The sequence below is a fragment of the Bombina bombina genome, chromosome 7, assembly GCF_027579735.1.
Source record: "Bombina bombina isolate aBomBom1 chromosome 7, aBomBom1.pri, whole genome shotgun sequence".
Lineage (NCBI taxonomy): Eukaryota > Metazoa > Chordata > Amphibia > Anura > Bombinatoridae > Bombina > Bombina bombina.
Genome location: NC_069505.1, coordinates 511,029,306 through 511,043,113, shown reverse-complemented (window position 1 = coordinate 511,043,113; position 13,808 = coordinate 511,029,306). Strand labels below are relative to the sequence as shown.

The 13,808-nt window shown below is 38.4% G+C and overlaps 1 protein-coding gene across 1 annotated transcript in view; it reads left to right on the top strand.

Moving 5' to 3' along the window:
- Positions 1-12,943, top strand: part of MVB12A (multivesicular body subunit 12A) — a 105,797-nt gene extending 92,854 nt beyond the window's left edge. The window contains exons 8-10 of the mRNA XM_053721738.1: positions 7,457-7,518; positions 10,637-10,696; positions 11,072-12,943. Of these exons, the coding sequence (XP_053577713.1) occupies positions 7,457-7,518; positions 10,637-10,696; positions 11,072-11,134 (185 nt within the window). The 3' untranslated portion in view covers positions 11,135-12,943. The remainder of the gene's footprint in view (positions 1-7,456; positions 7,519-10,636; positions 10,697-11,071) is intronic.
- Positions 12,944-13,808: the final 865 nt, after the last annotated feature.

Here is a 13,808-nt window from a genome sequence, read left to right as displayed (position 1 = left end):
TTCACTGCACACTTTTGCCAAATTTTACAAATTTGATACTTTTGCTTCTTCGGAGGCTATTTTTGGGAGAAAGGTTTTGCAAGCCGTGGTGCCTTCCATTTAGGTGACCTGATTTGCTCCCTCCCTTCATCCGTGTCCTAAAGCTTTGGTATTGGTTCCCACAAGTAAGGATGACGCCGTGGACCGGACACATCTATGTTGGAGAAAACAGAATTTATGCTTACCTGATAAATTACTTTCTCCAACGGTGTGTCCGGTCCACGGCCCGCCCTGGTTTTTTTAATCAGGTCTGATGAATTATTTTCTCTAACTACAGTCACCACGGTATCATATGGTTTCTCCTATGCATATTTCCTCCTGTACGTCGGTCGAATGACTGGGGTAGGCGGAGCCTAGGAGGGATCATGTGACCAGCTTTGCTGGGCTCTTTGCCATTTCCTGTTGGGGAAGAGAATATCCCACAAGTAAGGATGACGCCGTGGACCGGACACACCGTTGGAGAAAGTAATTTATCAGGTAAGCATAAATTCTGTTTTTCATATGCAGGGAAGGGGGGGGGGGGTATTTGCACCCAGTCCCTTTCACTGGATGTTCAAACTAATCTCATCAGCAGTGCTAAGCTTTTAAGTAAGTTTTTAAAAGGTTTTATACTGGATTTTTAGATTAGTATCTGTGCATATTCTTCTTTATAGTAGTATCTATTACATACAGATATATGAAAATTGGTGTATACTGTCCCTTTTAGGACACATGCACATTTTTTACCGAGCACCTCAACATTGTTTTCCTTGCGGCAAAGGATTCTGGATACATATATTATGAGCTTCACTGTGCCCTAACCATTTTGTTTACCCTGAGCAGCTTTAAAGTATATCAGGATAGGATAGTACAGCAAGAGACTCCACATGAGGACAACTGTTTTGGTCTTTTTAGTTTTCATCAGCACATGACAGAGACGCTGGTATAGGGCATCTCAAAATAAATTATGGTGAGTCAAGAGATGTGGGGGTGGAATTCTCTACATGGAGTACACTAATGCTTAGTAGATAATAGCATATCACATCTACCCATGATATAGCGGTGTTACTGCGTCAGCTGATACCAGGTTTAGCAGATCATTACTGAGATATTGCGGTGTTACTGCATCAGCTGATACCAGGTTTAGCAGATCATTACTAAGATCTAGCGGTGTTACTGTATCAGCTGATACTAGGTTTAGCAGATCATTACTGAGATATTGCGGTGTTACTGCATCAGCTGATACCAGGTTTAGCAGATCGTTACTAAGATACAGCGGTGTTACTGCATCAGCTGATACCAGGTTTAGCAGATCATTACTGAGATATTGCGGTGTTACTGCATCAACTGATACCAGGTTTAGCAGATCATTACTGAGATATTGCGGTGTTACTGCATCAGCTGATACCAGGTTTAGCAGATCGTTACTAAGATACAGCGGTGTTACTGCATCAGCTGATACCAGGTTTAGCAGATCATTACTAAGATCTAGTGGTGTTACTGCATCAGCTGATACCAGGTTTAGCAGATCATTACTAAGATCTAGTGGTGTTACTGCATCAGCTGATACCAGGTTTAGCAGATCATTTCTAAGATATAGCGGTGTTACTGCATCAGCTGATACCAGGTTTAGCAGATCATTTCTAAGATATAGCGGTGTTACTGCATCAGCTGATGGTTTATCAGATCTTTACTAAGATATAGCGGTGTTACTGCATCAGCTGATATTAGGTTTAGCAGATCATTACTAAGATATAGCGGTGTTACTGCATCAGCTGATACCAGGTTTAGCAGATCATTACTTGGATATAGCAGTGTTACTGTATCAGCTGATACCAGGTTTAGCAGATTATTACTAAAATATAGCGGTGTTACTGAATCAGCTAATACCAGGTTTAGCAGATCATTACTTGGATATAGCGGTATTACTGCATCAGCTGATATTAGGTTTAGCAGATCATTACTAAGATATAGCGGTGTTACTGCATCAGCTGATACCAGGTTAAGCAGATCATTTATAAGATTTAGTGGTGTTACTGCATTGGCTGATACCAGGTTTAGCAGATCATTTCTAAAATATAGCGGTGTTACTGACATCAATAGTGGGGAAGATATTTGAAGGGATTATAAGGGATTATATTGATGAGCATATCCGTGTAAACAAGATTATGAGTTCTAATCAGCATGGTTTTAGGAGAAATAGATCATGTCAAACTAATCTAATTAGATTCTACGAGGAAGTAAGTAAAAATATAGATAAAGGGGAATCAGTTGATGTGATATACTTAGATTTTGCAAAGGCATTCAATACAGTGCCACATGAGAGATTAATGCACAAAATTAAGGGACTGGGAATAGCTGAAAATGTTAGCTTATGGATAAATAACTGGATAAAAGATAGGGAGCAATAAGTAGTAGTAAATGGATCATACTCAGAATGGACAAAGGTAATCAGTGGAGTCCCCCAGGGATCAGTACTGGGCCCCGTTCTTTATATAGCAAGGATTAAATAGCGACATCTCTATTTTTGCAGATGATACTAAGTTAAGTAAGGTCATTAGGTCAGAGCAGGATGAACTTTCATTACAAAGGGATCTGCAAAAATTAGAAGTATGGGCAAGTAAATGGAAAATGAGATTTAATACAGAAAAATGCAAGGTTCTACATTTTGGAAGTAAAAATAAGCAGGCAACGTATTTTTTAAATGGGACAAGACTTAGCCAAACAGAGGAGGAAAGGGATTTGGGAGTAGTAATAGATAACAAGCAAAGATGGGTGCACAATGCAGGACAGCGGCTTCAAAGGCTAATAAGATACTTGCATGTATTAAAAGAGGCATTGATTCAAGGGAGGAAAGCATAATTCTGTCACTATATAAAGCCCTGGTAAGACCTCACCTTGAGTATGGAGTGCAGTTCTGGGGACCAATCACAAAAAAAGATATTGCAGAACTAGAAAAAGTTCAGAGAAGGGCCACAAAGCTAATAAGGGGATTGGAGAAATTAACCTATGAGGAGAGGCTAGCCAAACTGAGTCTGTTTTCTTTAGCAAAAAGGCGCTTGAGAGGTGACATGATTACTTTATATAAATATATTCAAGGCCCATATTCAGAGATGGCAGAAGCTCTGTTTATTCCTAGAAAATTGTTTCTGACAAGAGGTCACAATTTAAGGTTGGAGGAAAGGAGATTTAATCTCCTGCAACGGAAACATTTTTTCACTGTAAGAGCAATATAATTGTGGAACTCATTACCAAAGGAGGTAGTGAATGCCAATACCCTAGATACATTTAAAAATAGTCTGGATACATTTCTGTATATAAACAAAATTCATGGATATGATTGCTAGTATTAAATGTCACCTTTTAGTGGGGTTATTTAAGCTTAACTGGAGCTTTTTGTGAGTATTTTAGATTTGTATAGGTTGAACTCGATGGACTTCAGTCTTTTTTCAACCTTATCTACTATGTTACTATGTATGTTACTATGTTACTGCATCAGCTGATACCAGGTTTAGCAGATCATTACTAAGATATAGCGGTGTTACTGCATCAGCTGATACCAGGTTTAGCAGATCATTACTAAGATATAGCGGTGTTACTGCGTCAGCTGATACTAGGTTTAGCAGATCATTACTAAGATATAGCGGTGTTACTGCATCAGCTGATACCAGGTTTAGCAGATCATTACTAAGATATAGCGGTGTTACTGCGTCAGCTGATACTAGGTTTAGCAGATCATTACTAAGATATAGCGGTGTTACTGCATCAGCTGATTCCACGTTTAGCAGATCATTACTAAGATATAGCGGTGTTACTGTTTCAGCTGATACCAGGTTAAGCAGGTCATTACTAGAATATAGCGGTGATACTGCGTCAGCTGATACCAGGTTTAGCACATCATTACTAAGATATAGCGGTGTTACTGCATCAGCTGATACCAGGTTTAGGAGATCATTACTAAAATATAGTGGTGTTACTGCATCAGCTGATACCAGGTTTAGGAGATCATTACTAAAATATAGCGGTGTTACTGCATCAGCTGATACCAGGTTTAGCAGATCATTACTAAGATATAGCGGAGTTACTGCATCAGCTGATATTAGGTTTAGCAGATCATTACTAAGATATAGCGGTTTTACTGCATTGGCTGATACCAGGTTTAGCAAATCATTAGTAAGATATATAGCGGTGTTACTGCATCAGCTGATACCAGGTTTAGGAGATCATTACTAAGATCTAGCAGTGTTACTGCATCAGCTGATATTAGGTTTAGCAGATCATTACTAAGATATAGCGGAGTTACTGCATCAGCTGATATTAGGTTTAGCAGATCATTACTAAGATATAGCGGTTTTACTGCATTGGCTGATACCAGGTTTAGCAAATCATTAGTAAGATATATAGCGGTGTTACTGCATCAGCTGATACCAGGTTTAGCAGATCATTACTAAGATATAGCGGTGTTACTGCATCAGCTGATACCAGGTTTAGCAGATCATTACTAAGATATAGCGGTGTTATGGCATCAGCTGATACCAGGTTTAGCAGATCATTACTAAGATATAGCGGAGTTACTGCATCAGATGATATTAGGTTTAGCAGATCATTACTAAGATATAGCGGTGTTACTGCATCAGCTGATACCAGGTTTAGCAGATCATTACTAAGATATAGCGGTGTTACTGCATCAGGTTATACCAGGTTTAGCAGATCATTACTAAGATATAGCGGTGTTACTGCATCAGCTGATACCAGGTTTAGCAGATCATTACTAAGATATAGCGGTTTTACTGCATTGGCTGATACCAGGTTTAGCAAATCATTAGTAAGATATATAGCAGTGTTACTGCATCAGCTGATACCAGGTTTAGCAGATCATTAGTAAGATATAGCGGGGTATTACTGCATCAGCTGATACCAGGTTTAGCAGATCATTACTAAGATATAGCGGTGTTACTGCATCAGCTGATATTAGGTTTAGCAGATCATTACTAAGATACAGCGGTGTTACTGCATCAGCTGATACCAGGTTTAGCAGACCATTACTAAGATATAGCGGTGTTACTGCATCAGCTGATACCAGGTTTAGCAGATCATTACTAAGATATAGCGGAGTTACTGCATCAGCTGATACCAGGTTTAGCAGATCATTACTAAGATATAGCGGTGTTACTGCATCAGCTGATACCAGGTTTAGCAGACCATTACTAAGATATAGCGGTGTTACTGCATCAGCTGATACCAGGTTTAGCAGACCATTACTAAGATATAGCGGTGTTACTGCATCAGCTGATACCAGGTTTAGCAGATCATTACTAAGATATAGCGGTGTTACTGCATCAGCTGATACCAAGTTTAGCAGATCATTACTTAGATATAGCGGTGTTACTGCATCAGCTGATACCAGGTTTAGCAGATCATTACTAAGATATAGCGGTGTTACTGCATCAGCTGATACCAGGTTTAGCAGATCATTACTAAGATATAGCGGAGTTACTGCATCAGCTGATACCAGGTTTAGCAAATCATTAGTAAGATATATAGCAGTGTTACTGCATCAGCTGATACCAGGTTTAGCAGATCATTACTTAGATATAGCGGTGTTACTGCATCAGCTGATACCAGGTTTAGCAGATCATTAGTAAGATCTTGCGGTGTTACTGCATCAGCTGATACCAGGTTTAGCAGATAATTACTGAGATCTAGCGGTGTTACTGCATCAGCTGATACCAGGTTTAGCAGATCATTAGTAAGATCTAGCGGTGTTACTGCATCAGCTGATACTAGGTTTAGCAGATCATTACTAAGATATAGCGGTGTTACTGCATCAGCTGATACTAGGTTTAGCAGATCATTACTAAGATATAGCGGTGTTACGGCATCAGCTGATACCAGGTTTAGCAGATCATTACTAAGATCTAGCGGTGTTACTGCATCAGCTGATACCAGGTTTAGCAGATCATTACTAAGATCTAGCGGTGTTACTGCATCAGCTGATACCAGGTTTAGCAGATCATTACTAAGATCTAGCGGTGTTACTACATCAGCTGATACCAGGTTTAGCAGATCATTTATAAGATATAACAGTGTTACTGTTTCAGCTGATACTACCAGGTTTAGCAGATCATTACTAAGACATAGCGGTGTTACTGCATCAGCGGATACCAGGTTTAGCAGATCATTACTAAAATATAGCGGTGTTACTGCATCAGCTGATACCAGGTTTAGCAGATCATTTATAAGATATAGCGGTGTTACAAATTTACTTTGTTCAATTAGTTAAAAAAAAAAGGAAGGTAGGTCAACTCAGGGGTGTGCACGTGTCTGGAGCATTTATATAGCAGCAGTTTTGCAAGAATGTTTTTAACAATTGTTACACAGTTGTAAGAGCACCACATCAGTGTTTACACAGATTGCTCCCATATAATCCTCTAGAAAAGGGAACACTACCTACCTAGATATGCCTAGAATATCATGAAAAGGAAGAAAATAAAAATAATTGGATGTTCTGTCTGAATGGTGTAAGAAAAATTCTGGGTTTCGTGTCCCTTTAGAGCATGTTATTATTGCACTGTTGTTTGCATATAACTGAGCTTAAAGGGACAGTCTAGTCAAAAATAAACTTTTATGATTCAGATAGAGCATGTCATTTTAAACAACTTTCCAAGTTAATTTGATCATCAAATTTGCTTTGTTCTCTTGAATTTCTTTGTTGAAAGCTAAACCTAAGTAGGCTCATATGCTATTTTCTAAGCCTTTGAAGGCCGCCTCTTATCTCAATGCTTTTTGAAAATGTTTCACAGTTAGACAGTGCTGGCTCATGTGTGCCATATAGATAACATTGTGCTCACTCCAATGGAGTTACCTAGGAGTCAGCACTGATTGGCTAAAATGCAAGTCTGTCAAAAGCACTGAGATAAGGGGGCAGTCTGTAGAGACTTGGATACAAGCTAATCACAGAGGTACAAAGTATATTAATAAAACCGTGTTGGTTATGCGAAACTGGGGAATGGGTAATAAAGGGATTATCTATCTTCTTAAACAATAAAAATTCTGGAGTAGGCTGTCCCTTTAACCTCTGCAAATGGGTTAAACACATAGTTAAAGTCAGTTTCAGAGCAGTAATGCGCTGCAGGGAGTTAGCTAACACATCTGGTAAGAGGCGTATATGTGTAGACACCAACACCACCCAGTTCCCAGTAGTATAGAGCTGCTCTATAGCTTTACATAGGTGAAACTCTTAGTTATAGGCAAGTAACAGCGCAAAAAAAAAAATTCTAACAGATAAAAACTTTTTATTGTTTTGCATTTGTGTCATCATTTAAGGAAATGATTGTGTGAATGGTTTATGTTTATTTTTGTACATCGTTTTGTCTTTTCACATCATTGTTCACTCTCTGTAATGTCCGTTAACTACATTTTATTTTCTTCATTTTAGCTATCGACGGGATTCCATTTACCATCCACCCAATGTTTGAAAACAGGTCTCCAAACACTGGTGTAAGTGTGAGCAGAGTAAACAGTCATTGGTATTATACACCGTGACTATCAAAGACACACAACCGGTTATTATAAATGGTGCTGAGGAGACCGATGGATAATAATAAAGAGAAAAAAATACAGATTAGTTTTCAATAAAGGGATAGTTCTAGTCAAAATTAAACTTTCATGATTCAGATAGGACAGCTTTCCAATTTACTTTTTTCGTCAAATTTGCTTTGTTTTCTTGGTATTCTTAGTTAAAAACTAAATCTAGATAGGCTCATATGCTAATTTCTAAGCCCTTGAAGCCTAGACAGTGCTAGTTCATGTGTGCCATATAGATAACATTGTGCTCACGCCCGTGGAGTTGTTTATGGTCAGCACTGATTGGCTAAAATGCAAGTCTGACAAAAGAACTGAAATAAGGGGGCAGTCTGCAGATGCTTAGATACAAGTTTATCACAGAGGTAATACGTGTATTAAAGGGACAGTCTACACCTTGGTCATCTTAAAGTTTTACCTTAGATAAGGCTGCAAACAGCCACTTGCACCTTTTCTATATCATGCAACAGGAATGGTAAAAAAGTTATTTTACGATGAATATTGTTTCTGGTCACTTTGAAATAGCTGCCAAGCTCAGCCCAATGATAACATCATGATCTGGGCTGCTAATGTCATCCAATCGCAAAAGGCTCACTAGTTGAATTCAACAGGCTGTCATTGCTATTTAGCAGAGTGCCTAGATGCAGCCCAGATTGTGATGTCATCAGTGGGCAGAGCTTGGCAGCCATTTCAAAATGGCCAGAGACAATATTTATTTTAAAATAAAATTTTTACTATCCCTGCTGCATGATATAGAAAAAGTGCAGGAAGCTATTTGCAGCTTAATCTAAGGTAAGACATTAAGATGACTAAGGTGTAGACCAGGGGTGGGCAGACTTTTGTAAGGCAAGGGCTACCTCAAATTTTTTTCCAAGTGACGTGATCACCTAACTGAAAAAAAACACACCAGTCTTGATAATAATAATGACAATAATGTATTTATTCAAAAAACACAAAGAATAGTACAGCACAATTCAATAGGGGGCTCGTTATGTGAGTCACTAAACAACCACCATTCCTGCTCTCATCTGATCCACCCTGTCACTCAAAGCAAAGTTTTACTTATTTTTCTTTTTGCATCACATGATTCCCCATCATTGGTCAGCTTATATGTCATTCATTTTGCAATCCATTCACTGCACTTGTAGCAGCCTTCAGTCCCTCCCTTTCATGCTTCCCTTTACTCCACATTATATCAATACTCTGTCTTATTAAAACTCGTATCATAAATTTTGAGCACTGTGACACATTGAGGAGAGGGTAAGGCACAAAAACTATTACAAACATTGTGGTCTTTTATGTCTCTCCAACAATACCAGCAGTGAACAAGCAGCTAAACCGGGAGTGGGTGTGGACACTGACTTGGAATTCTATCTGAGGAGTGTGTGGTCTGACAGTGCTGTATAGCAGACAAACATAAGTAGATACAACTTTACATAGAATCTGCTTATGTCCATCTGCTATACAGCACTGTCAGATTCAAGCACTGTCAGACCAAACACTCCTCGGATTCCAAGTCCGTGTCCACGCACACTCCCGCCGTAACCCTTTGCCTCCCAGAGCTCCTCTAACTTAAGAACAATCTATGGTATATGTTCTGCTTACTTTTATGGAAGCTACCACACTCATTCCGCTTACCCCTCTGCAGGCTACTCATTCCTCTGTGAGTTTCGTCCTACCCTAATCCAGTGTTGCACTGACTACCGGCTCCTTTCGCTTCCATGGGGCGCTGCTGGGTGTACGCTTGAGTGGGCAGCCAATCAGCCCGTAGCAGCAATAGGGGGTTATGAATGAGGGAGTTTCCAGAGACGGTTAAAGGGCGGAATTGTTAGCGAAGGCGTGGTCAGAGGCCGTGACGTTGCGAATGCGATAAATGCGCTAATTTTATGAGTGACTTCTTGTCAGTCCCCGTGCAGTACTCACTGAGGTTTCACTAAAATAAATGCTGAAGCCATTACTCACCTAACCTGGTTATAGTCTTCATTACGTGTGTACAGTAATAACTCCCTGCACGGTTAAAATGTATAACGATTGCAGAGGACAGGTTCGCAAGTAGAGAGCCAGTAGGCTTGAAAATCCAGGTGGTCACCTCCAAAGTCACGGTCCCATGTCTTGCCCACCCTGGTGTAGACTGTCCCTTTAATATAACAGTGTTGGTTATGCAAAATTGGGGAATAGACAGTAATAAGGGATTATCTATCTTTTTAAAGAATACCAAATTCTATGGTAAACTGTCCCTTTAATTATTTTTGTCACCATTTTTTTACTTCTGTGTTCATTAATAACCAAACTCACTTCCTATATAAAATGTTGTGTTTATCTTAAATAGACACAAATATTAAGTAAAACCCTCCATAAAAAATAATAATAAAAATGCACTACTGGGAGCTAGCTGAACACATCTGGTGAGCCAAAGACAAGAGACATATATTAGTAGCCACCAATCAGCAGCTTAGCCCCCAGTAGTTCATTGCTGATTGTGAGCCGTCCTGTGTAAGCTTTTCAACAAAGAATACTAAAAGAACACAGCAAATAAGACCATAGATTTAAATTGGAAAGTTATTTAATATTGTATGCTGTATCTGAATCATGAAAGAAAAAAATTAAGTTCCATTACATGACCAACTCCGCAACATTCAGACTGTATTAGATAATATTAAAGGGACATGAAACTCAATTGTTGTTTTGTCATAATTCATAAGAGAATACAATTTTTAACAACATTCTAATTTACTTCTATTATTTAATTTGCTTCATTCTTCAGATATCCTTTCTGGAAGAAATAACAATGCACATGAGTGAGCCAATCACACGAGATATCTATGTGCAGCCACCAATCATCAGCTACTGAGCCTATTTAGATATATATTTTTTTTAAAACGATATCAAGAGAATGAAGCAAATTAGCTAATAGAAGTAAATTGTAACGTTGTTTAAAATCACATGCTCTTTCTAAATCATGAAAAAAAAATTGGGGTTTCATACCCTTTTAAAGTTTGTACGGTAAAATATAACGATAATTCTTTCTTTTTAGGTTGTCTCCTCAAGCTTTAACAATTTTCGCGTCAAAACTCTGTCTGACATTGAAAATGAAGTGAGTATTAAATAAATACTAAGTAGAGACAGTAAAGTGGTTCCTTGGCTTATCACCATTTGCCCAAATGCTGTAACAAACTCTTCACTTTGATGCTTTTAGCCAAGCTGTGTGCTGACTATTTTGTATGTTGTCTGCTAATTTCGTGTGATTTCTCCTATTGGGCTTCGGGGTAACTGTCTGTGTCACTGATTGCGAACACAGCGGCCTGCTTTATTGCAATTGGCTTGGATTGTTACCCACTCCGGTTTGAGAGTGCAGTCCACTTCTATTCATAAGGGATCCGTCACAAACTATTCAAAATATATATTGTTTAGCTTTAAATGTCTATCACAATAGAGTCTATGTTAATATTTTCCTTTACTTCTTTTCCAGTACAACTATGGATTTGTGGTTGAACGCAGTGCTGCGGCCAGAATGCCACCAGAAGTGTGTTAGATTTCCTAATGACTTGACCGTTAGAGAACTGTTGGAAAAAGGGAATTTTTGGATACCGAGAAAAAGATCTACACATTTTCTGCACTTAAGTGATAGGTTATTGTATTGTTTGTGTCAGAAGCGTTATATTTTTATGGGAAAGTGATTTAGCAACATCAACATACATTTTAGTAGCTTTCTAAAGAATCCAAATGCAATTGCTCAGTCCTATGTAGCAGGAAAAAAATTAAAGGGACAGTAAAGTCAAAATGTTAACTTTCTTTCATAAGGTGGTAAGAGTCCATAAGCCCATTACTCATTGGAATTCAACTCCTGGCCACTAGGAGGAGGCAAAGCTATCCAACATTCCTCAGGATTTTAATCCATCTCACCTCTATGATATCCCTGTCTCTTGTTATTCAAGTGAGTCAATGTATCTTACCAATATTGGAAGTCACTTGATTTTGACTTGAACTGAGTGCTGTACTCTTCTGTAGTTAATTTTGTTAGGCGGATTCAGTTTACTATTGTGCCATCTGGGAAAAGGGTTTCTTATTCAGTGGGTTCTACACCAGTTTGTGTATTCATGACTCAGTTTTATCCTCTCTATTCCAGATCCTTTCCCAGAACCAGGGATATTTTAAAGGGACAGTCTACTCCAGAAGTTTTATTGTTTAGAAAGATAGATAATATCTTTATTACACATTCCCCAGTTTTGCATAACTAACATAGTTATAATAATAGACAATTTACTCTGTGATTACCTTGTATCTAAGCCTCTGCAGACTGTCACCTTATCTCAGTTCTTTTGACAGACTTGCATTTTAGCCAATCAGTGATGACTCCTAGGTAGCTCCACGTGCGTGAGCACAATGTTATCTATATGACACACATAACCTAGCACTGTCTATCTGTGAAAAACTGTCAAATGCACTGAGATAAGAGGTGGCCTTCAAGGGTTTAGAAATTTGCATATGAGCCTACCTAGGTTTAGCTTTCAACAAATAATACCAAGAGAACAAAGCAACTTTGATGATTTTCAGACTCCTAACCAAGCCCCAAAGTTTTAGATGTATTCTGATGTCTACAGACTCCTGCTGCTCTTGTTTGTGTAATGGGTCTTTTCATATGCGGGGGGGGGGGAAGTGTCTGCTCTTCCTGCTTTCCCCGCCCCTCTAACTGTGTGTCCCAGCCTAACCTCATCAACGGTGCTAAATTGGGATCTTCTAAGTAAGTTTTATTCTGGATTTTTAGATCAGTATCTGTGCATAGTCTTCTTTATAGTAGTGTCTATTACATGCAGTTATATGAAAATTGGTGTATACCGTCCCTTTAAGTAGTCCTAAACTGAATAGGTGACTGCCTTAATTTGCCACCTATTTACTCATGGACTTCACAGCTTGGTTATAAGATCATGTGAGTATTAGCTCATGGATTCTCACCACCTTATGAAAAAAAACAAAGTTATGGTTACCTGATAAATTCATTTATATGATGGTGGTGAGAGTCCACAAGATCTGCCCTCTTGTATTTTTCCTATAGTTGTCAGTTTTAGTTTGCTCCTTATTTACCCAGCTTTGTCCTTTCCTACTTCTCTATTCTTCTTCTTTTCTTGGCTATACGTTAGACTGGGATACCAGAGAGGTGAGAGCGATTAAAAGCTCGTGGAATGTTGAGTATCTTTGCCGCCTCCTAGTGGCCAGGAGTTGAATTCCATGAGTAATGTCTCGCAGACTCTCACCACCATGAACAAAATGAATTTATCGGGTAAGCATACATTTTGATTTAATGCTTGATCGAGCATGCAATATTAAACAACATTTAAATTTACTTCTATTTTCAAATTTGCTTTGTTCTTTTGGTACCCTTTGATGGAGAGTAAATCGATGTATGCTCATATGACCTCAGTAGTGTGTATGTGTGTTAAAGGGACATAAAACTAGATGGGATAGAGACAAAATATAATATGTACTTTAATTATTTTACCTGCAAATTTATACTACAGTGCCTCGCCATTAACCCTTTCCTTTAGTTTCTGAACTGTACAGCTCTAACTCCCCACACAATTTCTTTTATGGCTGCATCTATATCCACCTTTGATTTAGTAGAATGCAGACTTTAACACTCATTATCTGCTGGGAGCATGCCTAGAAGCAAATAAGCTGCTGTGAACTCAGTTGAAATACAATGCCCATGTTTCTGATGCTAAAACACTGATAAGGGGGGGTGGATCAGGACTACTCCAGACAGCATGGCTTTGTAACTAAATTTGCTTATTTTTGAAAATGATTTTAAAATACTTTGCCAGCAATTTTTTAAATTTTTTTTAATGCAAACAATTTTTTACTTAATTAGCCTTTAAGGGTATGCACAGATCTCAACAGGTTTTATGGCACTTTAATGTACAACAATGCTATAAACACTTGTGTAGGACCTCTCCCATAGAGTACTAAAGGGGCAGGCACTTCTTTTGGTCCTGAGTGCCTGCTTAGATGTATTCTTCAACAAATGATACCAAGAGTACAAAGTAATTGTGATAATAGAAGTAAATTGGAAAGTTGTTCAAAATAGCATGAAAGTTTATTTTGACTTAAAGGGGACATGAAACCCCAAAAAAATATTTTATGATTCAGATAGAGAATTACATTTTAAACAACTTTCTAATTTACTTCAATTATCTAATTTGTTTTATTGT